The sequence below is a fragment of the Taurulus bubalis genome (genome assembly GCF_910589615.1).
Source record: "Taurulus bubalis genome assembly, chromosome: 5".
Taxonomy (NCBI): domain Eukaryota; kingdom Metazoa; phylum Chordata; class Actinopteri; order Perciformes; family Cottidae; genus Taurulus; species Taurulus bubalis.
This window is the reverse complement of record NC_136593.1, coordinates 3122174-3148504: the sequence shown is the minus strand read 5'-3', so window position 1 is coordinate 3148504 and position 26331 is coordinate 3122174. Positions and strand designations below refer to the sequence as shown.

The window sequence follows — 26331 nt, the reverse complement described above, 5'->3', positions numbered from 1 at the left end:
GGGAGCAAGGAGGGAGGGAGGAAGGAAGCAGAAAGGAGAAAGGAAGGGATGAGGAGGAAGGAGGGAGCAAGGAAGGGAGGAAGAAAGGAAGCAGGAGGGAGCAAGGAAGGGAGGAAGGAGGGAGAAAGGAAGCAGGAGGGAGCAAGGAAGGAAGGGAGGAAGGAGGGAGAAAGGAGGGAGGGAGCAAGGAAGGAGGGAAGGAAGGAGGGAGCAAGGAGGGAGGAAGGAAGGAAGCAGGAGGGAGGAAGGAGGGAGCAAGGAAGGGAGGAGGGCAGAAGGAGGGAGGGAGGAAGCAGAAGGGAGAAAGGAAGGAGGGAGCAAGGAAGCAGGAGGGAGCAAGGAAGAGGGGGGAGGAAGGAAGGAAGGCGGAGGGGGGAAGGAGGGAGGGAGGGAAAGAGGAAGGAAGAGGGAGGTAAGGAATGGGGAGGGAGGGAGAAAAGAGGGAGGAACGAGGGAAAGAGGGAGCAAGGAAGGGAGGGATTGAAGAAGTGTGAGATGAGGGTGAGTTCAAGGAGAGGAAAGAAAGAGAGGCGTCAAGAAGAAATGATGGAGAGACGGAGAGGAAGGGATAACGGAGAGAGGAGAGAACTAACGAGGGAGTGTTTGCCTTCACAAAGACAAATACAGCACATTGAATGTCTAAAATGACGTCCTGTCCCTTTAAGAAACAGGACGCTATCGGGTTTCTTAAAGGGACAGGACGTCATTTTAGACGTTCAATGTGCTGTATTTGCCTTCGTGAAGGCAAATACAGCACATTGAATGTCTAAAATGACGTCCTGTCCCTTTAAGAAACAGGACGCTATCGGGTTTCTTAAAGGGACAGGACCGTATGTGTCAGAATGAGTGACGGTCGCTGCTCTTCCTCCTCAGGGCTGCTTCGTCTTCTCCTTGGTGAAGTACAAGCCTCTGACCTACAACAAGATCTACGAGTACCCGGACTGGGCCGTGGGCGTGGGCTGGACTCTGGCCCTGACCTCCATGATCTGCATCCCCATGGTGGTCGTCATCAAGATCATCCGGTCCGACGGGCCGCTCATCGAGGTGAGCGCGGCGGCCATCTTGTTTGGTTCTGTCCAGCCCAGGTTTTGTGGCTTTTTGTTCGTGTGCAAAAGTCAAGTTTTTAACTTTTTTGTTTCTCTTGTTTTTGGTTCTCTCCTCTCTCCGTTATCCCTTCCTCTCCGTCTCTCCATCATTTCTTCTTCGCCTCTCTTTCTTTTCTCTCCTTGAACTCACCCCCATCTCACACTTCTCACATCCTCCCTCCATCCTTCTTCCCTCCCTCCTCCCTTCTTCCCTCCTTCCTCCCTCTTTTCTGCCTCCTTCCCCATTCCTTCCCTCCCTATTCCTTCCTTTTTTCCTTTCTCCCTCCTTCCTTGCTCCTTCCTCACTCATTCCCTTCTTTTGCCCTCCTCCCTCTTTTCATCCTTCCTGCCTCCCTCCCTCCTTACTCCTCTTCTTCCTCCTTCCTCCCTTTCTTCCTCTCTTTCCCTCCTTTCTCCCTTCCTCTTTTCTTCCTTCCTCCTTTCTTCCTCCATCCTCCCTCCTTCCCTTATCCTTCCTCCCTCCCACCTTTCCTCCTTCCTCCTCCTTCCTCCTCCTCCCTCCTTCCCTCCCTCCTTTCCACCTTCCTTCCTCCCTCCTTCCTTCCCTCCTTCCTTCCTCCATCCCTCCCTCCTCCGTCCCTTCCTCCTCCTTCCTTCCTTCCTTCCTCCATCCTTTCCTCCTTTCTCCCTCCTCCTTCCTTCCTCCCTCCCTCCTTCCATCCTTCCTCCTTCCTGCCTCCTTCCTTCCGCCCTCCCTCTTTCCTCCCTTCTTCCCCCTTCCTTCCTTTCCTCCTTCCTCCCACTTCCTTCCTTCCTCCATCCTCCCTCCTTCCCTCCATTCCTCCCTCATCCTTCCTCCCTCCCACCTTTCCTCCTTCCTCCTCCTTCCTCCTCCTCCCTCCTTCCCTCCCTCCTTTCCACCTTCCTTCCTCCCTCCTTCCTTCCCTCCTTCCTTCATCCCTCCCTCCTCCGTCCCTTCCTCCTCCTTCCTTCCTTCCTCCATCCTTTCCTCCTTTCTCCCTCCTCCTTCCTTCCTCCCTCCCTCCTTCCATCCATCCTTCCTGCCTCCCTCCTTCCGCCCACTTCCTCCATCCTTACTCCTCTTCTTCCTCTCTTTCCCTCCTTTCTCCCTTCCTCTTTTCTTCCTTCCTCCTTTCTTCCTCCCTCCTTCCCTCCATTCCTCCCTCATCCTTCCTCCCTCCCACCTTTCCTCCTTCCTCCTCCTTCCTCCTCCTCCCTCCTTCCCTCCCTCCTTTCCACCTTCCTTCCTCCCTCCTTCCTTCCCTCCTTCCTTCCTTCCTCCATCCCTCCCTCCTCCGTCCCTTCCTCCTCCATCCTTCCTCCCTCCATCCTTTCCTCCTTTCTCCCTCCTCCTTCCTTCCTCCCTCCCTCCTTCCATCCTTCCTCCTTCCTGCCTCCCTCCTTCCGCCCTCCCTCTTTCCTCCCTTCTTCCCCCTTCCTTCCTTTCCTCCTTCCTCCCACTTCCTTCCTTCCTCCATCCTCCCTCCTTCCCTCATCCTTCCTCCCTCCCACCTTTCCTCCTTCCTCGTCCTCCCTCCTTCCCTCCCTCCTTTCCACCTTCCTTCCTCCCTCCTTCCTTCCCTCCTTCCTTCCTCCATCCCTCCCTCCTCCGTCCCTTCCTCCTCCTTCCTTCCTTCCTTCCTCCATCCTTTCCTCCTTTCTCCCTCCTCCTTCCTTCCTCCCTCCCTCCTTCCATCCTTCCTCCTTCCTGCCTCCCTCCTTCCTCCATCCTTTCTCTGACCTTCCTTTCCTCCTTCCGCCCTCTTCTCCTCCTACTCATTCCTGCTCCCTCTTCCCCCTCCCCCCCTCCCACCTCAGAGGATCAAGGCGGTGGCGGCCCCGGTCCGCGGCGGCGCTAGCTCCCGGCCGGCGGACCACCGCGGGCTGAAGGAGCTGTCGTACCCGCTGGACCCCAACGGGAACAAAGGGCTCCTGAAGGCGCCGACCCACACCATCGTAGAGACCATGATGTAGAGGACGAGTCTCCGTGAGACGCTCTCCTCTCCTCCACAGCTTCAGTGCTTCTGTCTGTCTCTCTGTCTGTCTGTGGACTCATAAGGGTTTGAAGGAAGGAAGGAAAAAAAAAAAAAAAAAAGGTCTGGTTGGAATACTTCTGGGTTTCCTTCAGAGGGCAGCGATCACATTTCAAATCTATTTCTGAATCACTCACAGCTGCTGGTGGTTTTATATTTTTCTCCCGTTTGTAGCATCACATGACGACACGTCTTGTTTTGGTCAGTTAGTTCCAGCCTCCGGTCAAAAGCTGCTGGATTAATGTCCGCTAACACCAGCCTTTGTTGTAAGAAACTAAAAGAAGAAGGAAGTGGTTATTGAGTCTTGAATCAAACTAAAAGTAATTGATCACAGATCAGCAAAATACATTTTTTGGGGCGCTGTTCTTTGAATATATATAATAGCTCTCCGCCTTTGATGTGATATCTTATATATAATGAATGGTGTCCAGGAGAGGCGCTGCAGGGACAGAATCTTTCATCGAAACTAAAAGCCAGTTCCCTGCTCGCGTCAGAAAGACTTTTCCATGATATTCCAGCTGCAGCAGTGAGAAAAATGACCAAACCTACCAATCAATCAAAAACTGCAGTGTTCTCATTTCTAGGTGCAGCTAAACATAAAGCGTAGCCATGACCCTTATCCAGCCAGCATCCTGGTTCTTTCTCTATTGGAAAAGCACCTTAGCACAAACATCCCCTTCTTCCATAGCGAGACTATGGGCCAATGAGAGACTAGCACTGAGGAAGCCGCTCTGCACCCAGAGGAATCTGAAAGGAGTTGAAGTGTGAGGTTGAACCCTTGAGTGTGTTGTTTGTGGCGTAGTGTACAGTAGTAGCTATCAGTCTATCTATATCTATCTATCTATCTTCTGTGTCTAGACCAGTTTACAGTACGTAGTGGCTGCACTAGGCACTCTTGGCTTACACTTTTGGATTGGATTTAATTTTCTTTTTCTACAGAGGAAGTTACATTATTATTAGTTTTTTTTCCTCTGTCAATGTTTTTTTTTTTGTTTCTTTTTTTTATTAAGACTATTAATATTATTGTTATTCACTATTGATGATTATTGCTGTAGTTTTTACATAGAAGAAGGAACACTTGTGAAAAATACTCAGCTATTATACAAATCATACACATTTACAGCGGCGGCCATTGTAGCGACAATCCTCCTTCAAGAAATCCGTCTTTAGCGTTACGCTAATCAAACAATGCAACTGTTTTCATCCGCCCAAATATGGTCTCTGGGGGCGGGGCTTAAACATTCGGCGAGCAAAAAAAAAGGGGGGGATTCTACAATGGCTCCATGTGTAAAGTCGGGAGGTGTTTGGGGTTTTATAGCTTTTCCTCTTCTGTAAATACCGGGGGACTGTATTTTATTTGTTGGGTAAATTCTTCCAGACGGCGCTGTAGGAAAACGGTAAAAACAAAACTCTGCGTATCCATCCAGAGTTTGGTCACGTTGTTGTTTTATTTCCCCCGCCGTCGCCTCGCCGCTTCACTTCACTCCAGAGACGAGGGCCGAGCCGCTTCACTTCAGAGCGACTCAGAATGAGGAGTCATCGGGGTTAAAGGCGTCTATATCGGGATGAGTTTAGAGACGCGAAAAAAACGGAATAAATTAAACAACATTCGCAAAAAAAAACGTTAAAAAAAAACACTTGAAATGTTGCGTTGAGTCAATTCAAATTTTAAGCCTATAAACCAAAGACGAAAAAATGAAGAGAATCGTAAACGTAACTTCTGATGGAATATATTAGCGAATTAAAGCTGTGAAATTAGGCGACGATACGCCAGACGTATCGGAAACACGACGCCGGTCCATGAGAAGAACCACGCTTCCCAACGCGAGGTTCACTTTAGCGCGGCGACGGGTTCCCAGTGTGCACGACGGGTTCTCCGTGTGCACGACGGGTTCTCCGTGTGCACGACGGGTTCTCCGTGTGCACGACGGGTTCTCCGTGTGCACGACGGGTTCTCCACTCGGGACTTGAACCCAGCGGCCAAAAACATTTGACTCGTTACCGGTTGACAAAGAGACATTTAACGGTAGCAATTTAAATCAATGTTATTGTCCATCTTGAAAGGCCATTGGATCTATATATATATATATATATATATATATATATATATATATATATATATATATATATATATATATATATATATATATATATACATATACACATCATACCTTTACTGCCTATGTAATCCACATTCGAAGGCAAAGAGATACAGAAAGAGTCAAAGTGAGATATTATCGCACTTTATTTGTGTGATTTGGACTTTCATGTGAAATGAAATGAGGCCAAAAGAAAAGCACTGCCATCTTTTTATTCCGGGTCCTCATTGGCCTCTATAGTAAAGGAAAAAAAAAACAATAAATAAATCGGAATACTGTTTAAAAAAAAAAAAAAAAAATTCTGTTTTCCGAAGAAAAAAAAAGCACAAAAGCGGACGTATTTAAAAAAAAGATCAAAATGATATAAAGTATCCGCTCACGTCGCGCGTGCGTTGCAGGAATTGGACTCACGACGTCACACCGGAGGCGATCGTGAAATCAGGGCTTCACTTCCTCATCCGTCATCTAAGCTTTGATCTTTTATTTTATTGTTTTGTTTTGTTTGAATTCATTTCTTCAACTTAGAGTAAAGTAGTTCATATCATTAAAAGGGATTGGTGAAACCAAATCCACAGCAGACATCTATTTTCATACTCTAACTTTTCCTATAGAAGTCGTCTTTGTACAGCTCAGCTCCTGCAGAACATTTTAATACACGCTTTGTTTGAAGTTACTCTTTTGTACAGACCGTGTCCCCCCAGCCGCCGGAGGGTCTTTGCACCGAGGCCCAAAAAATACATGAAAATGTGTAAAATGCTGAAAGGAAAGCTCTGCCAGCTCCTCCAGTCGGAGCAGCAGCATCAGATACCATACGCTGCGTATGCACAACAACTAAATGTGCATTTTTAAACGCATATTTAGTCTTGGTGATTATTTCTCAGATGCACAAAATGGAAAAAAAACACGTTTTATTACGTTGGGACCACAAGAAATATGTTGCAAATGAAATATCTGTTGCAAAGAGACACAAAGTTTATGGCCGGTAAATATGAGTGAACCTCGTGCTGAGATCCTCCTGTTGGTCGGGAAGCACGGACCATAAATAATATTAATAACTGCATCATTTATTGGTCTGTCCTGCCTCTGTGTACATGTGCGGTACGTACCGGTTCCTCTGCCTTCTTACACTCCTTCAGTTTGAGAAAACCTTCCTTTCACTTTAAGATTTCACGAAAAGAATCTTGTGTTCTCAGAGAAAAACGACTTTGCAAAAGAGAAGTGACAGCATTAGCGATGCACAAAGTTTTTACCGCCGAATGTTGAAACGTGAAAGTGACCCGCGGGGTCAGGGGTCGAGGTTTCTGGAGGTCTGTTTGTTAGGGTTGAAAACTAAAGAATTAGTTTCCTTTTTTTATTTTATTTTATTGATCTTGTTTCATTGAATTCTGCAGTTTTTCTTGTTTTATTTTCATTTTAAATTGTGTGTCTGTCACATTTGCCTTTTTGTATTCCAAATATAGAGTATGTGAGCCTCTGTCGTCGGGGGCAACGTGTACAACTGTCAATCAAAAAAAACAACACAACAAAAAAAAAGCTACGATTTGTTACGTGCAATACTTTGTAGAATACTTTTATTTTTCTCGCTGTTTTTTTTTTTTTCCCCAAGAGGCTGAACCGAAACCTTTTGAAGAAGAAAAAAAAAAACACGGCAGTCTGTGAATTCTTAGTTGAGAACATTTGAACCTTCGGGTTCATCCAGTTAAATTAAAAACCGACCCCAAAAAAAATCTCCTGCAGTGAGGAACCAAAGTGAACCACTGCTCCATCAAAGATCTCCTGGTTTGAAATGCACTGATGCTAATGATGCTAATGATGATGATGCTAAAAAAAAATTTAATTTCTTAGCAAAACGTATTTTTTTTATTTTGTTCGTGACAGACTGCTAAATTGTGAGAAACACAGTAACACTGCCACTAAGCCGCCATCTCTTCCCTGCTCTCCGTGCTGCTAGAATACAACAGAGGGAGTCAGGCAGCTTCCCAGAAACACACCAAAGTTCACCGAAACCTCCAACACCTTGAGATCTTACTACCCTTATGAGGACATAACGCCTCGGACTTTGGGGAAGCGACAAAATGCAGTAAATCCAATATTTAAACAGATTGAATCATATCCAATGTGGGCTTTTTCTTTTAAAACCTTGAATGCTTATTCAGACATTTATAAATCCAACTTCGCCCCCGAAACCCCGGCACGCAGCCGTAGTGCTTTATCAAAGAAACCCGAAGAACCAAACTGCATCCATGCAGGACCATGTGACCCGATGATAAATACCCCGCGTTGCCTACGTCGTCTCCACCTGCAGGTTCATCCACAAGCTAACGCTCTGTTTCTAAAGTGCGGGGACATTCAGACCACACGGAGGTGACCTTCAGGCTGCGTAGAGGTCACTTAGCGTCTGTTAAAGGGAGATAACCGGGGCTCCATCGTGAGTTCTTTATTTCCATAACATCAAACCAGAGAACCGCAGTTATCATCTCTCATATTTACATGCTTTGGCTTTTAGCTTTCAGTCAAGATTTGGCCGTACAATCACCTTCCTGCTTTCCTTTTTGACGTAAAGCGCCGAGTCCTCTGGGAAATGGAGTCCCTCTGGTCAGCGTCGCTCCCAGTGACGTCCTTCCTGCATTATACTGTATGCCAGCCCCTTTTTCCTTTTTTAGGGAATGTACATGAGAAAATGTTTTTTGAATTCTTTCTGAAGATAAAAAAAACATTTTTAAAAAAGAATTTGAAAGGTTTTATTTTTTATTTCTATGGCCAACCTGTAAGCTAGGTAAAAAATAAATTGAAAAAAAAAAAAAACGTGAAAAAAAAAATATGTGTTTGAACGGGTTTTACTAAGGTGTAAAACTTTTTTTATTTCTTAATAAAAAATTTGTCTTTTGAAAATGAGCTCTTGTGTGTGTGTGCTTTTTTGTGTGTGTGTGTGTGTGTGTCTGTATGACATGGTCGTGTACAGGTCGTGTAACACACACATCATTCCATTCAAGTTCACATTTCCCAACTCGTGGGATTTATGAACGTAAATCCTCTCGACAGCATAATAAACTGTAATCCTACAAAACCCGTATTAGCAGATTTAAGGTGCTCAAGCAGCGCAGGAGGCTGCATTCCAACACCATCGTGTTGGAATGCAGCCTCCTGCTTCAGTCTGGAAGTAGTCAAATGGGTTGGAAACTGCTTTGTGGCAAATATAATAATAATAATAGTATATAAATAACATATATCGAGTCACGAGAGTCATTAGTGAAAATGTCATCGGGCATTTTTAGCATTTGAATAAAAGTCAGCATCATTATCAGGTGCCAAGTGACATATATGTTGATTATAATTGCCACATAATATGTATAATGGCCAAAGTGCAAAACTTCCTGTCTGCAAAATGATCCAGGAAAAGTGGGGGAAAACCACCATTTTTATTTAAAACAATTTAAATTGTATTCTGTGTTGGGTATTCCAAATAGCATTCTGCTATTTATAGTATTTTAGGTGTTTTTTGTATTCTAAAAAAAGGGAATTTTTCAGATAGGAGGTTTTGCTCTTCGGCAATTATATATATTATGTGGCAATTATAATAATAATAATAATAATAATAGGGTAATTAAATATATATTATTAACTTATGTCACTTGGCACCTGATTATGATGCTGATTTATTTATTTATTATTATTTAAAAGTGCCCGATGACATTTTTAGTTAACGCCTTCACTAAGACACGCCTACCTTCAATAAGACACGCCTACCTTCAATAAGACACACTTACCTTCAATAAGACATGTCTACCTTCAATAAGACACACCTACCTTCAATAAGACACGCCTACCTTCAATAAGACAAACTTGCCTTCAATAAGACATGTCTACCTTCAATAAGACACACTTACCTTCAATAAGACACACCTACCTTCAATAAGACAGGCCTACCTTCGATAAGACACGTCTACCTTCAATAAGACACACCTACCTTCAATAAGACACAACTACCTTCAATAAGACACACCTACCTTCAATAAGACACAACTACCTTCAATAAGACATGCCTACCTTCAATAAGACACGCCTACCTCCAATAAGACACACTTACCTTCAATAAGACACACCTACCTTCAATAAGACACAACTACCTTCAATAAGACATGCCTACCTTCAATAAGACATGCCTACCTTCAATAAGACATGCTTACCTTCAATAAGACACGCCTACCTTCAATGAGACACACTTACCTTCAATAAGACACGCCAACCTTCAAAAAGACACACCTACCTTCAATAAGACACGCCTACCTCCAATAAGACACACCTACATTCAATAAGACACACCTACCTCCAATAAGACACACATACCTTCAATAAGACACACTTACCTTCAATAAGACACGCCTACCTTCAATGAGACACACTTACCTTCAATAAGACACGCCTACCTCCAATAAGACACACTTACCTTCAATAAGACACACTTACCTTCAATAAGACACGCCTACCTTCAATAAGACACACTTACCTTCAATAAGACACACCTACCTCCAATAAGACACACTTACCTTCAATAAGACACACTTACCTTCAATAAGACACACCTACCTCCAATAAGACACACTTACCTCCAATAAGACACACTTACCTTCAATGAGACACACTTACCTTCAATAAGACATGCCTACCTTCAATAAGACACGCCTACCTTCAATAACGTCAGTCAGCAGCATGAAGCTACACAAGGACTCACACAACTCAGACAAAAGCAACACAATGAAAATAACAGAACCACAATCGCTCGGGTGACGTTACTGTTCTAGGGTTAAAGACATTCAACTGCTATGCAACACCGGCTCTTTGATGGACTGTTTTTTCTACTCCATCCCGACAGCAATACATGAGACAGATAATCCATGAAAACATCTGGTTCCTCTTCCTCCTTGTGGCGTTTGCGAGATTCCAACGCGCCCCAAGGAAAACAACCAATCAGAAACCGAGTCGGACCAAAAAACTAAAAACACTTGAAGCAAACGTTCATTTCACCGCGAGACGGTTCACTAGAATCTGTTTCTGAAAACAATTGAGGCATGAATTAGGCAATCTTGATTCCTATTCGATCGGCGCTTCCTAGTTTGACACTTTCACTTGAGATCACAAGTTTTACAAGCTCATCGACAGCCGGGTTCAAGAGCTCTGATTGGTTGTTTTTCTTTGGCCCCATCAGAGTAAGAGCCCTGTAGGATATAGTCAGAATATGACACAATGTTGTTAGCTTAAAGATAACATAGATGCTTTTCTTGTAGCTGTTGGGAAACATAAACATGTTCCTCTGGCTGTGATTGGTTGGGTTGAAGGATTGCCCGGGTGATCCCTGGTCGGTGGTTGGTTACCACATGGCGGCCCCTGAGGACATGAAGCCGGCTTCCCAGAAAACATCAACAACGTACTGCTATGTATGCTCGTGTGTGTGTGTTTTACAGTCAATCATCTGACCGTGGGAACTGTTTCCCGCCCCCTTTATGAATGCATTTTCCCAAAGTTGTGTGTTTGTGTTGGCTTCATGGTGGCACTACAACCCACAACACAACAACACATGAGTTAAGTCCATCCAGCCTCACCAAACAACACCACACAAAAGAGAGATCTCTTACCTAAGCTACGCTAACCCCTAAAAACAGGAGAACCAACAACTCTCCACTGAGCTGCGTGGTCTGTGGAAACGGCTTCAGCCGATGGAATATTTTGACCCAAACATCCGTTTCACAACAGGGAAATAACGGCTCAGACATGCTGCGTTTAATAGAAGCTGCTTTCCGAACACAGCCAATTATCCCAGACTGGTATTTTCCCTCAACAACTGCGGGTTACATGCGGTTACTTTTTAATTTTTTTCTCAAAACAACCGCCACCAATGAAAGTATTACGACATAAAATACTCATTTCAAAAGTCCCGTTTCTGCCTCGCAGTGACAGGAAGACAGAGGCTTCTTTCAGACGCTGAGCAAATCCAGTCGGGTCTTGTTTCATTATTTGCTTTTGGTTTTGCTTTTTGTCCAGAAAAGTGACACAAATACCACCACTTCAATTATAATTACTGCTCCCGTGTGACCCAACAAAAGTCCTTTTGTTCGGCAGGAATCACAGAAGATGATGTTGGCTTGAACTCAGCGTTGGATAATATTAATTTAGCTGTTGTGTCGCCGCAGTCTGAGCTTTAAATAACTGGCACTCCAGAGACAGAAACGCAGCGCTGACATTTCCATCCTCCGCTTGCCAGCGCCGAGAATAGACTTCGCTGCTGAGAATCTCTTTTCCCCGTTTCATCTTCATGACAGTTCTTTGGCCTTCACACGGGGAAACGAGCAACAAATAAATCTGCGTGTACTCGAGATTAGCGCTTTATGGTACTTTTGCCTTTTTTGTTCTGCCGTCAAAAATAGAACAGGAAGTGGAAGAGCAAAGCAAGCGAGGGATGATGTGAAAGTCAAGTGGGCCCAGTTTGGATCCCAGGATGTTGTGCAACTCCACACAATACACACCAAAAGAGAGTTGCGCAATATTTGCGCGAGTAGATTACATGTTAAGTCAATGCACAGACGCGAATGGTTGCGCAAAAGCGAATTTTTCGCCGGGCGGCACGATAGAGGCGAAAAAGCGTTGTGAATGTTCGCTTTTCCGCTTTTCCGCTTTTTCACTTTTCCGCTTTTCCGCTTTCCCGCTTTTTCACTTTTTCACTTTTTCACTTATCCGCTTTTTCGCTTTTTCACCTGATGCTGAGTTGCGAAAGCCAATCGGCGTTGAGAAGCTCCGCCCGGCATCACCGCCATCCTGCCGTTACTGAATCAAACTGCTGGTCCTGAAGGAGCGCTGGAAGCGGCTTCATCCAGACACTCGTCCTGGAGGAGTCGGAGCTGTGTGCGACTACGGATAATATTATGAACCCAGACACGGGGCGGTTGATGTTCCGACGTGTGTGGGACTTCCTCAACAAGTATAAAGCAGAACTAGTGGTTACTTCAATGGTGAATGACGGAAACGGTAAATGTTTTCACGGAGTAAAGCCACAGAGATAAGCCCCGCCCCCTTTCCGCAGCAAATGGTTGCGAAAAAGGGAATTAACCACATAAAGTCCAGCGAGTAAAGTCAGGCGAAATTTGCAACTCTTTTGGTGTGAACGCAGCACTAGACTCTCATTCTTATCTGTTTTGGTCCAGACACAATAACCTGTAACTCTTGTTATACGTAGCCCGGTGTCTCTGGATGCTGCTTTCTGGTTTGTTGGTGGAAGTCAATCGTTGTGATTGGTCCAGTTTCATCTGGTCTTCAGGTACCTGCTGGTGCAAAAGCATGATGAAGACCAGTCACGTCCAGAGACAGAACTTCCTGTTTCAATGTTGGCTCGTGAGCTCAGTGTGCAAACCTGCACATATGAGTGTGTGTGTGTAAATGTACTGTATTATAGTGGGCCATCGGGGCCTTAACTACTTTTCCATGCGTGACTGCTGTATGTGTGTGTGTTGCATTTTATGAGCAGTGTGTGTTGAACCTGTTATGTAACGGTAGACTCTTGGGGATAATTAAGTCTGCCGAAGCCGAATGTACATGTATATAGAGGACTGAACAGTACTTACACACAACATGAACCATGTTATCTCGCAGAGTGACAGAAAAAAAATGTGTGTGTCCTCACACAGAAAGGAAATACACAGAGGCTCAAACACACAGACACTAACATGCACCGGGTGAATAAGACACACACGGTACATTACATCCGAGTGTGTGTCTGCTGCCCCACAACTCTCTCCTCACACACATGGATTGTTGTGGGAAAGGAGCTCACAGAAGAACCAGCTAACTTTGGTTGAAAAGCGAAAAAAAAAAAAAAAAAAAGAGTCATTACACAAGTTCTTAGGAAACCTGTGCACACAGTGTGACGTACGAAGAGAAGTGTTTAAAACCGTCGGTCCAGCCTGTCCACACATGCAGTGCAGAAACGAAGTTCACACAAAGACACACCAAACATAATGAGTCATCCAACATAAAATTAGGCATTTTTATTGTTCTTACTTCTGATCTTTTCTCACGTTCTTCTCAAAAAGAGAAGTATAGCAGTACACTCTTGGTTTCATAGAAAAAAAAAACGGGAAAAGAAACGACAACAACAAAGTTATACATTTTATTTCCTCTCTGATAATGTCTGTTTTGTATTTTCTCCCATGTTTCAGAAGAGTAATATTGTCATATAAAAATACTATATTACATAGAATAGAACTTTACACAATTTGAAAAAAATACACAATATCAACGCATACATTATTAACGGCCCAATCCAGAATTGCAATAAACTGAAATACCACTTGTCAATATATGTCTTTTTTTTTTCATAATTCAATGTTTAATTAAAGTCATGAAACGAACATGAATGTTTCAGGCTACAATGAATCAACTAACTTGTTTGTGAAACGTTCTCGTGGGATTCCTCAGAAATGTGACGCAGAGATTGGAGAGACGCACTCGTGACTAAAAGATCATTCGAGACGATCAAATTTGTGTCTTTGGATATCATGCAAAAATATAATTTATTATTTTTTATTTATTTTATATAATTTTCCCTTTCGTAGAGTCAAAACCGAATCTCCAGTAAAGAAGTTGTCATTTGTTACGAGTAATGGCATACAACTTGTTACGTTTGGCTACCTAGCTGTAGTTTAGAGGCAGAATGCTAATGGCTAGCTGAACAAATACTGTAAAGAGCGAGTTAACTATATTTTCCTTTGTGGAAAGCAAATGGCTAGCTGACTAAGTGGTATAGTAGAAATAGAAGGGGGACTGTATCTGGATTGCACATTAAGCTAATGGTTAGCTGACCAAGTGCTAAAGTTGTAATATAAGGTTAAGCTAAGGGCTAGCTGACTAAATGCTATAGTTGTAATATAAGGGGGACTATATCTGGATTGTATGTTAAGCTAATGGTTAGCTGACCAAGTGGTATAGTAGAAATATAAGGGGGACTGTATCTAGATTCATGTTAAGCTAATGGCTAGCTGACTAAGTGCTATAGTTGTAATTTAAATGGGACTGTATCTAGATTACACGTTAAGCTAATGGTTAGCTGACCAAGTGCTATAGTTGTAATTTAAGGTTAAGCTAATGGCTAGCTGACTAAGTTCTATAGTTGTAATTTAAGGTTAAGATAATGGCTAGCTGACTAAGTGCTATAGTTGTAATTTAAGGGGGACTGTATCTAGATTACACGTTAAGCTGATGGTTAGCTGAACAAGTGCTATAGTTGTAATTAAGGTTAAGCTAATACCTAGCTGACTAAATGCTATAGTTGTAATATAAGGGGGGCAGTATCTGGATTGCAAGTTAAGCTAATGGCTAGCTGAAGACACTGTCGTTAGCTAGTGAACCGTTATCTCAGTCCCGTAAAGGAAATGTCTTGGATGGATATATGACTAAATAATGTTAATTAATCATTACAATTAGTGACAACAGACAAATGCAGCCTACGTAAAAAAAAAAAAACGTCAAAAAATCGTCCAACTGAAGTATATGTAAATTCCCCAAAATGCCATAGACAGAAAAGACATTTTAATATTAATTTTAAAATGATTGCATTATAAATACGGTCTTGGTACAGGAATTACATTTTTGCAAAATGTTCAACGACTTAAAAAGGGCCGGTGTGTTGGATTTGATGGCATTTAGCGCTGCGGTTGCAGACTGCAACCAATGGAAACTTCTCCCGCATGCAAGCATGCAGCGTTAATGTATATATATATATATATATATATATATATATATATATATATATATATACGCTAAAGAAAATACGCTAAAGAAAATATACTTATTGTTTTTATATTCTATTTCGATTGCAATAGATCCACCTAAATGCCACACATGACCTGTAAATGAGCAAATTTGTCACATGTATTACGTTGTGCAACTGTGGAGAAGTATTTATATTTTCTTATAAACTTCACTCATCCGTGGGGCTGTTGTTACAATTCCGGATTGGGCTTTAAACTGACCTTTGACCCAGAAATGCATAGGGAGTATGGATGACCACACACATACACACATACATAAAAAACAACAGAACAATTTGGAAGGCCTTTCTCAGCATTTTGTCTTTTTTTCTTCTTTTTTTTTTACCTTTTACAAAACGTTTTCTTTTGGCCACTTCACAGTTGCGTAAAAAACACTCAGACAGGTCTGTCCCGTTGTACATGAAAATACTTACAGTGCATGGTATTCAACAGTGTGCTTCTTTTTTTTTTGTGTGTGTGTGTGTAGCAAGTGCTTGTTGAGATGTAAATGTCCATTTTTTTCTTGTCCTTTATGAAAAAAGTTCTCAGGCTCGCTCACAAGGAATGAGTTCACACGGCTTTCATGTCATCAGGGTCTCCTTACGGCCCACAGCTCTGAAAAAATATCACCACTGTACAACGAAATGTACACCACCTAGCGTCTCCCTCTCCCTGACCAACACACACACACACACACACACACACACACACACACACACACACGCTCATATATGCTTCAAAGGAAATAGAAACTGACATCCTTGGATACGTACATGTAAAAACACATGTATATACATGTAGTGCACACAGACCCACATACCAATACAGTCATTTACATGCAGGCTCTCACATTCTATTACACACACACACACACACACACACACACACACAGGTGCTCTCAATGGGGGCAGCTGGATTCTAACTGTATTGTGTAACAACGCGAGGAAGAGTGGGAGACATGCAAACAGTGTGTGTGAGAGAGAGAGAACAGAGGTTGTGATTGTTCCCGTCGAAAATGTTTCCAATCCTTCGGAGGACAAAGGCTATTCTCTGTCTCCTCTCGGTTTCACACACACATTCTCACATGTGGTGTCGACTCTCTCTACTGTGCTTCCACACAGGAATACATTTATAACAAATGTGTCTTTCTTACCCATAAACCCTCTCCAGTTTCTCTCTGTCTCTCACACACACACCACAACACACACACACGTTTCCCCAGTAGGAGGGGAGCAACCAGCTAGCCTCATTTCGGCAAATGCGCAGATAATAAGTGCAAAGAAAAAGGGTTTTGGCAGAAATGAGAGGAGTTCATTAAGACGGGAGGCGGAGGAAGTGGAACGAATCTCAGAAGAAAAAGAGGCGGGAGAGGTGAAGAAAAGTCCTGGAACGAGAGGTTCAGATGTCTTGAGTTGTGCTCGTGTCGCTGCGAAGCGAGCGGCGCTATTTCGGGCCCACTGACAGCCGCAGCACCTCCACGACTCAGGTGGGAATGAAACACACCCGCTTGAATCATCAGAGCAAAAGATGAGCGGCTGAAATCTCTTCGTCTTCAGATCTCCACGACAGGAATGGTCCGACCTCGAGCCGGAGTTTGGGTCTGTCCCTTCTGGGCTACCGTAGAAGCAACCTCCTGCTCCATATGGAGACATGTTCGAAGCTATCAAGTACACAAATCTTGTTTTCAGGTGATTTTACAATGAAGAAGACATACTTATTATTATTATATTCCATTTCTGCCAAGAGACCCCACCCCCCCCGAATGCTTTAAGAACCGTCCACTCGGCCACATTGATGTAAAAAGAACAACATGATTTTTCAAAAGCAAAGCTGAAATAATCAAAAGTGGGCAGCTAATCAAAAGAGAAAGATGTGATGGCGAAACTTCTGGAACAAGCTGTACTTTGAAAGATTAAGAGTTCTGTGAAAAATGCATTCAAAGGCTCAATTATCGAACCTGTGTGTATCTTCCACATCTGTTCACACCCTTCCAGACACACCCACAGAGATGAGAACACACTGACTCAGATATATGTGCCCATCAGAAACGTCAACAACTTTTAAGATGAACTCTAAATGACGGACCGACTGCATGCACTGTTGCTCCTGTGAGCGTCAGACCTTTTAGTGACTCTCTAACACGCCGTCAACGCCGAGGCAACGACATTGTGCGTCTCACGCGTTGTGCGTCTCACGCGTTGTCGTGGATATCGTGCGCTGAGGGTTGTGACGAAGCGTCGGTGTCTAACAGTGAGAACAGGCTCAGCTATGTGTGTGTGTATTTTTCAGCAAATATGTGACCTCAAATGATAAAAGCACAAGGATTATGAAGCAGTATTGCTAAAAAACACACACACACACACACACATCTCAAAGGAGAAAATGTGAACCTTGAAAAATAAAATCGTCTTCTCTGAAGTTATGGATTTTTTTGCCTCTTTCGTCAGCACTCGGGTGGTGGAAATTACAACTTGTATTATACTTTTGTCTGTTCAGTATAAAGATAATGCATTTGGGGATAAATACATCCACATTGTTTGTGTTCCCAAAGTGTGTTCACAGTTTAGAATACAGTTTGTTTATGTGCTACACCCAGCACCTTTAATGGCATGAATAGAGGTCATTTCAATGAACCCGCTGCTCTCACACGACTGGAGGGACAGACACTGTAGCAGCAGTTGGCAAACAAACTAAAAAGTCGCAGGAAAATGTTCTTCTGTTGGCAACAAAGTTGTCTCTGTGGCATCTCCACGAGCAAAAGCTGCAACAAGTGTGTTGAAGCAATAAATGATAATGAATCATTGTTTAACGTGCCAAATTTACGTCTGAAGCGAAAAGCAAATCCTCTTTTTTCTTCTCACGTTTTGGACTGAACGTTAATGTTTTGGCAGTAGTGATGACGCCGTTGTCTCCCACTTGTAATGATGGCACACATTTAGATTGTTATGTTTTACGTTGTATTATTGTGCTGACGTGTCCAGTATAGAAGTCCACTTTCATGCAACAGCTGGGGGGGAAAAAGCTAAACTTGACCCGTTCTAGAAATTGTATTTACGCATTCTTAGCAGCAATATGGAATTATCTAATGGCTACATCTGTCTGGACCATTAATGTTCTACTGAGTGTTCATAGCCTTTCTTAAAACAAACGAAATCTGTAAACTGAACGAGGCAGTTCCTTTTTTTAACAGCACAGTTGAAATGTCCTTAAAATCATTTACAATATTGTGTTTTAAGTATCAAAGATGTCTAGAAACCCGTGGCCTGGCACTGACGACAGCTGAACCCAAATTGCAGGTTTTTTAGCCATTTGTTTTCAGTGAAAACAGCATTTAAAGAGTCGTCAGCTAACGGACGGTTAAAATGCCAGCTAAGCGGTTGTTTGCGTTGGAAGGACTTGGAGGGTTCCCGGCCAAGCTTCGGGAGAGTGTCTCTGCAACGAGCCAGTGCTCCCACAGAGGATCATACAGTCTGACAGCAGTTTAACCCAGTGTGACTGGGAAGGAGCGACTGTGTGGGCATGCAAGTGAAAGTGTGTGTGTGTGTGTGTGTGTGTGTGTGTGTGTGTGTGTGTGTGAGAGAGAGTATCTGTAGAATCGGTGGCGTGTGTGTTTGGACCAGTTCCAGTACAGAACTTTGTACTTCATCACCAGTATAGTATGTCTCCTGTATGAGTGTGTCTAGAGATGTATCTGTGTGTGTTACAGGTCTAATGGGTGGTCTAAACTGTTGTTATTGTCCTCTGTGACGTCGTCGTCGTCGTCGTTCGCCAGTGGGTTGCGACTGATGACGAGCTCCAGCCGGTCCCCGGCCTCCGTGATGAGAGGAACCGCCAAGCAGCAGTCGAAGTCCCTCGTCCTCACGTGGTTCACCTGGACGCAGCCGGAGAGAGACGCACACAACAGGTGAGCGGCACCGCCGTGGGCTAGCGCGCAAGCTAACGAGCGGAGACGCTCGCTAGCTTGACACCGACTGTTGCTTCAGGTTTAAGGATGATTCCTGATACGGTCTCGTTTTGGATCGAGGTCTTGTTTTGTATCGAGGGTCTTGTTTTGTATCGGGGGTCTCGTTTTGTATCGAGGTCTTGTTTTGTATCGGAGGTTTTGTTTTGTATCGAGGGTCTTGTTTTGTATCGGGGTCTTGTTTTGTATCGAGGGTCTTGTTTTGTATCGGAGGTCTTGTTTTGTATCGAGGGTCTTGTTTTGTATCGAGGGTCTTGTTTTGTATTGAAGGTCTTGTTTTGTATCGAGGGTCTTGTTTTGTATCGAGGGTCTTGTTTTGTATTGAGGGTCTTGTTTTGTATCGAGGGTCTTGTTTTGTATTGAAGGTCTTGTTTTGTATCGAGGGTCTTGTTTTGTATTGAAGGTCTTGTTTTGTATCGAGGGTCTTGTTTTGTATTGAAGGTCTTGTTTTGTATCGAGGGTCTTGTTTTGTATCGAGGGTCTTGTTTTGTATCGGGGTCTCGTTTTGTATCGAGGGTCTTGTTTTGTATCGAGGGTCTTGTTTTGTATCGGGGTCTCGTTTTGTATCGAGGGTCTTGTTTTGTATCGGGGGTCTCGTTTTGTATCGAGGGTCTTGTTTTGTATTGAAGGTCTTGTTTTGTATTGAGGGTCTTGTTTTGTATCGAGGGTCTTGTTTTGTAACGAGGTCTCGTTTTGTATCGAGGGTCTTGTTTTGTATCGGGGGTCTCGTTTTGTATCGAGGGTCTTGTTTTGTATCGAGGGTCTCGTTTTGTATCGAGGGTCTTGTTTTGTATCGAGGGTCTCGTTTTGTATCGAGGGTCTCGTTTTGTATCGAGGGTCTTGTTTTGTAACGAGGGTCTTGTTTTGTATCGAGGGTCTTGTTTTGTATCGAGGGTCTCGTTTTGTAACGAGGTCTTGTTTTGTATCGGGGTCTCGTTTTGTATCGAGGGTCTCGTTTTGTAACGAGGGTCTTGTTTTGTATCGGGGTCTCGTTTTGTATCGAGGGTCTTGTTTTGTAACGAGGGTCTTGTTTTGTATCGGGGTCTTGTTTTGTATCGAGGGTCTTGTTTTGTAACGAGGTCTTGTTTTGTATCGGGGTCTCGTTTTGTATCGAGAGTCTTGTTTTGTATCGAGGTCTTGTTTTGTATCGGGGGTCTTGTTTTGTAACGAGGGTCTTGTTTTGTAACGAGAGTCTTGTTTTGTATCGAGGGTCTTGTTTTGTATCGAGGGTCTTGTTTTGTAACGAGGTCTCGTTTTGTATCGGGGGTCTCGTTTTGTATCGAGGGTCTCGTTTTGTATCGAGAGTCTTGTTTTGTATCGAGGTCTTGTTTTGTATCGAGGGTCTTGTTTTGTATCGAGGGTCTTGTTTTGTAACGAGGTCTCGTTTTGTATCGGGGGTCTTGTTTTGTATCGAGAGTCTTGTTTTGTATCGAGGGTCTTGTTTTGTAACGAGATCTTGTTTTGTATCGAGGGTCTCGTTTTGTATCGAGAGTCTTGTTTTGTATCGAGGTCTTGTTTTGTATCGAGGGTCTTGTTTTGTATCGAGGTCTTGTTTTGTATCGAGGGTCTTGTTTTGTAACGAGGTCTTGTTTTGTAACGAGGTCTCGTTTTGTCCGCCCACAAGTGGGTAAAAAGAGGAGAGGTTTCTAGAGGCCAGCGATAATCATGTTCATCCTAAATACAAGTTTATTTTGAACCAAAATATTCAGCATTACTTAAAACAACAAACACAGAAACGTTGTATTTATTGTTGCTTCAGTTAAAATGGTATGAGTCTTTTTTTCCCTCTTCCGTTTCTACATAACCGTATCAAAAGAAAAAGTGTGCGGCCTTGAAGAAAGTACTGATGGAAACTAACCAACAGCTAATTTGTAAAGCAGATTTGGGGGTTGAATTGAAACCTTTTCAGGGCCATTTCTGACGAGACGAAGCCGCGTTTGCGCCGCACTCCATAAAAATGAAATGTTACAACAAGGTTAAGATGATGGATTTGAGCATTAATTTGATGGTGACGAGTAATATTATACAAAGTACAAAGACGTTGACAAAACCTCAAAAACCTCAAAAACCTCAAAACCTGAAATGGGTTCCCTCGTCTTTACCTGCAGGATCCTGTCATAGGGTCGGAGCCCGGCTCGATCGGCGGGCCCGTCCGGTCTGATCATGTTGACGTACACTCCTTTCTCCAAGAAGCCATCCGACACGCTGAAGCCAAAGTCGTCGATCTCGGGGTCCTTCACCACCGTCACCTGCAGGAGACGACACAAGGAGGGGAGGTGGGCGCGATGAAATCTAAACTTTGACCTTGTTTAAGAGTACCGTAAAAGTCGGGTTATAAGCCGCTACTACCTTCGGTGGTTGTCCCTGCTGTAGCCAGCTAGCGCTGCTGCTAGCTCCCAGCTGTAGCCAGCTAGCGCTGCTGCTATCTCCCCATTGTAGCCAGCTAACGCTGCTGCTATCTCCCCACTGTAGCCAGCTAGCGCTGCTGCTAGCTCCCCGCTGCTGCTAGCTCCCAGCTGCTGCTGCCCAAGTCGGACGTCGAGCCAGGGCTGGTCCCGCTACCTTTGGTGGTTGTTGGGGAGCAAGCGGGAAACTAGCAGCAGTGCTAGCTGGCTACAGCGGGGAGCTAGCGGGGACAACCACCGAATGTAGTAGCGGATTATAACCCGACTTTTACGGTAATCCCAGTTTAAAAGGGAACGGGAAGCAGTGGCTTCTCTGCATACTCGTCTCTCGCTGACAGCACATCACACCGTTTAAAAGTATAATCAGGGTCCGAACCCAGAAGCGAAGCCCGGTGGTGAACTCACTTTGTGCAGCTCCAGAGGCGTCGGGGACAGAATCCCCTGCATCTCCTCTTTGATCCGACGAGACTCCCACGTCCTCTCCGACACTCTCAGAGAGGCCTTTGATTTGGGCTCGTGGTGCAGGAGAGGAGATTGGTTGTCTTGGTGGATGTGGGCCCCGTGGTGCAGGTGGGCCTCGTGGTGCAGGTGGGCCTCGTGGTGCAGGTGGGCCTCGTGGTGCAGGTGGGCCTCGTGAAGCAGGTGGGCCTCATGGTTAAAATGGGCCTCCTGGAGCAGGTGGACATCTGGGTGGAATGAAAGGGTTAGTTTGTAAGAAATTCAATTTAAACAAGTATTTGGTGCCCTTCAATATACAGCAGTATACATACAGTTTTGCTCAGTTCAGTTTCCCGGAATTAAATTTCAGATTCAAGTTTTTTACTTTTCTTGGTCCTATACTAATAAGGGCTTGGGGGAGGCAACCACTGGTCACATCTGCCATCAAATGACCTTGGTGGAGTTGGGCCTCTTCGTGCAGGTGGGCCTCCTCGTGCAGGTGGGCCCCTTGGTGGAGGTGGGTGCCTTGGTGGAGGTGGGTGCCTTGGTGGAGCAGGTTCCCCTGGTGCAGAAGAGAATTCCTCCGCAACGGGCTCATCCTGCTGTGGCTCAGCATGGGTTCAGCTGGAGGCTTGTTGACGCCGTCCACGCCCAGACTGATGGCCGTTCCGGTCATGATGGATGCCTGCACAAACCAAAACACAACAACTGAGTTCAAGCACGTTGAAGAATGCGAATAGGGTGCAGTTGAGGTCGCAGGCGGACTAACCTCGATCTCTCTGAGGAGTTCTGATTGGCCGCAGGTCTCCAGATCCTCAAGCGCCTGACACCAGAAGCTGTCATCCGGATCCAAAAGAATACCGTCTGGTTGTTGGCCAATAAATCTGTCACACACATGAACAAATACATAATAAATTGAATGTCTTAAGCCACAGAATAAACAGGGACAGAATAAACAGACGCACAGACGTGTTTGGACAAACGCTTTCTTTACGTTTATCTTGATTCTGCATGCAGAATAAACATGTGGGAATAGAGCAGGACAGGGAGAAACTCTGTGTTCTGGTTAATCCAACACGGGTAATCTTTTAACGCTGAATGTCCTTGACTGACAAGATTAATTCAGTTTCACTGCACAGCTGACTTTTTTTTTTTTCCTCGTCTCATCCTTCCTCTCCATCTCTCCGCCCCCATTAGTGTTACATAACCCCCAACGAGTGTTGCTATCCTCACAAGGCTTAACCCCCTGACTCATCACACACACACACACACACACACACACACACACACGCGCACTCGCACGCTGATGTGGAAATATTCCACATCACCAGCAGCTCGAGAAGAAAAAACACAGTTGTTTGTCACGTAGACACCAGAGATAGTATGGAGCAAATTATGTGACGAGCAAAAATTGCATTTTTCATTCAGAAATTCACTTTTTTCCCTTTCATTCATTCATTTTAAATATATGTATAATAATATATAATATTTTGGTTTTTGGACTCTTAGATGGACAAAACAAGCAATTTGAAAACAAATTCATAAATTCATGCTGGACATTTGTAACCACTATATTGATTACACTATGAATGGATTAACAGGAGAAAAGTGATGGGCCTCCTCTCCATATAAATGCAACCCTTAAATAAAAGCCTCAGCGTATGTGAATAGCTAGTTAAACAAAAACCATCAGAACAAAAAAAATACTTTTTTACATCATGAAATAAAGGAACACATGAGGTTTTTGTACGTTGTAGTTTACTTCATCTTCAGATCACAGCTGACCATTATGAAAACCATGCAATGGTGATCCAGGAACCCACTGCTTTCCATCCATTCAAGTAATAATACTTAAATAATAATACACTCTTAAAAGATCTTTACGTCCACTTGAGTTGTAACATTTTACATTTCAAGTCTGCAACATCAGATTTTCATGCCGCCAAAAAAACCCAATTCTGCTGGAATTGAATGAAAAAATCTAAAACTGTATGTCATGCATTCAACAATAGTCAGTAGAGGTATCACACAAACATGATTGGTCGCTAAAAAGATCAAACTAAGTCTAGTCCTACCCTGGTGGTTTGTCCCAGTCGTCCTCACTGAAGCCTCCGTCGCTGAAGGGGTAGTTCTTCCGGCGTCCAGGAGGTGGCGTGGTGCTGCGCTGCTGCTTGGCACTACGCCACTCGTGGGGGTGGAGGGCGATGCCGGCCGCCTGGTGGTTGTAGGTACCTGCTGGAGGCGAGGCGGTGCTCATTAACGGGGCGACATCACCGTTTAGCGTTCTAGATCGAGCTATCTGGATTTGTGAGTTTTCCTCGGATGTCGAATTATGTATCATCTACCACCTTTTATGAGAGATCGATATGTTTTTCCAGCATGTGGCCGTGGCGTGCATGTGTCAATCTGAAGCTCACCCTGGCTGCCGTAGCCGGCGTCCAACCCCGAGCCGTCCCACGACTCCATGGCCGAGTCCACGCTGGGAATGGTGGTGGAGTAGAGCTCCGACAGCTTGTTGGTCTGTTGGCTGTCCGTCAAATCGTCCTCCTCTGGGTCGCTGACCTCGTTCTCCGTGGTGTCCTCGGCCTCGGCCGCTTTCCCGTCCTCTCCATCTTGGAGACAAGAAGTTGGGAGTTCAGTTTATCTATTAAAAAAAACGCCTTAAACCTTTTGGAAACCAACCTATTTTTAGGCCCTTTCCTTGAAAATGTCATACCCAAACTAAAAAGGGTGTATCTCTGCAACCACTAGGGCTATTTGAATAATTTTGGTTATAATAAAAGGTACACATGTAAGATGTTGTTCAGATGTGTAAATATCAGTCTATATGTTACTGGTTAAGAGTAAATGAAGATGACACACAGAAAAAAATGAAAAGGTTTCAGGTCCGCCTATAAAAAAATCACTTTCAGGATGATTATTTCTTTGAAATGATGCAACTGTAAAGTCCAACTCTAACCCAAATCATAGCTCAATATGTGAACATTCTCTAACCCAAATTATAGCTCAATATGTGAACATTCTCTAACCCAAATCATAGCTCAATATGTGAACATTCTCTAACCCAAATCATAACTCAATATGTGAACATTCTCTAACCCAAATTATAGCTCAATATGTGAACATTCTCTAACCCAAATCATAGCTCAATATGTGAACATTCACTAACCCAAATCATAACTCAATATGTGAACATTCTCTAACCCAAATTATAGCTCAATATGTGAACATTCTCTAACCCAAATCATAGCTCAATATGTGAACATTCACTAACCCAAATCATTGCTCAATATGTGAACATTCTCTAACCCAAATCATAACTCAATATGTGAACATTCTCTAACCCAAATCATAACTCAATATGTGAACATTCTCTCTGCAAAGGTTGACTTTGATAAAGTGAAGCAGAACAAAGTTAGAGAGGGTTTAGAACAGAGGTCTCCAAAATTTGCATTGGGGCACATTTGAATTTTCTCATGTACCAAACCATATATTTCACTTGTATATTACTTATGGTGTTCAATACATCCAATTACAGCAGTTTTGGGCTTTTTCTTTTCTTCATAAAACAAGCTATGATTTACAGTTTTATATAACATTGCTCAGTCAGATTGGATTTTAAAAGGTTAAAGCCAATAAGACTTTTAGGGCGTTCAAGTCATGTCCAAACACCAGGTCCAGTCGAGTCCGGTTCCAGACCACAAGAAGGTAAAGTGTTCTTCAGCAGCGAATATGCCGATTCATTAGGATGCAGAGAAATTATCTATAAACAACATGGATCCGTCTCCTGACATCAAACCAATCAAAACATAGCATTTAGGTTTAAGGGGCCTTTTCAAGTTTCTGCAGGTACTCTAAGGAAGAGGTGTTTTTTACCCATGCATCATGTTGGTAGAATCAGACTACTGATCTGGAATCAGCAGCCAGGAACAACTTGAGCAGTTCTCAATAGCCGAGACAATTCAGAGGCACGAAACCAAGACAAGAGACTTCAAAAAGAGACTTTAGTGCTACGGCCCTGCAATGACGGATCGATCTATTCATTCTTTTTCATCGCAACCATATTGATCGTAGCTACCGGACACAGCTTCATACATACTGTCCAGCTGTTTCTTTATCTTGAGGGTCACCGTCTCTCCGGCCATCTGCAGCAGGTGGATCGCTTCACTCAGGGGCTTCCCCTTCAGACTGACGCTGTTGATAGCCAGGATCCGATCACCCACATGAATGGCCCCCGTCCTGGACACACACAGGTAGGTAGGTCAGAGGTCACACACAGACGAAGTTAAATACATCAACATGATTACTCTTGGAACCACAGACCGTCTGAATCGTGGTTCTGTTGGACACACCCAGAACTCTGAACCTTTCAAGTCTGCTTTTAACCTCCAACTATTTCATTGTCCGTCAACACTGCGTCTATCTCTAAGATGGTGTCTTTTTTGGTTATTACTTGATCTCGACCTTCTCAGCTCTAACATAGTGGATTGCGTCCTCCGGGTTGGGAGGGAGTCCAAGTATTTTGGGATCT

General features: G+C 43.8%; 2 protein-coding genes across 2 annotated transcripts in view; one reads left to right on the top strand and one right to left on the bottom strand.

The window, feature by feature from the left end:
- LOC306736676 (sodium- and chloride-dependent taurine transporter-like) overlaps nucleotides 1-4805 on the top strand; it is a gene marked incomplete at its 5' end in the record, with an annotated part of 26433 nt that extends 21628 nt beyond the window's left edge. The window contains 2 exons of the mRNA XM_079218326.1: nucleotides 874-1044; nucleotides 2886-4805. Of these exons, the coding sequence (XP_079074452.1) occupies nucleotides 874-1044; nucleotides 2886-3041 (327 nt within the window). The 3' untranslated portion in view covers nucleotides 3042-4805. The remainder of the gene's footprint in view (nucleotides 1-873; nucleotides 1045-2885) is intronic.
- A 13891-nt stretch (nucleotides 4806-18696) lies between these two features.
- grip2b (glutamate receptor interacting protein 2b) overlaps nucleotides 18697-26331 on the bottom strand; it is a gene marked incomplete at its 3' end in the record, with an annotated part of 156557 nt that continues 148922 nt past the window's right edge. The window contains exons 18-25 of the mRNA XM_079218324.1: nucleotides 25900-26039; nucleotides 24218-24412; nucleotides 23876-24032; nucleotides 22570-22684; nucleotides 22237-22485; nucleotides 21768-21974; nucleotides 21060-21206; nucleotides 18697-18867 (exon numbers count right to left, since the gene is read on the bottom strand). Of these exons, the coding sequence (XP_079074450.1) occupies nucleotides 18697-18867; nucleotides 21060-21206; nucleotides 21768-21974; nucleotides 22237-22485; nucleotides 22570-22684; nucleotides 23876-24032; nucleotides 24218-24412; nucleotides 25900-26039 (1381 nt within the window). The remainder of the gene's footprint in view (nucleotides 18868-21059; nucleotides 21207-21767; nucleotides 21975-22236; nucleotides 22486-22569; nucleotides 22685-23875; nucleotides 24033-24217; nucleotides 24413-25899; nucleotides 26040-26331) is intronic.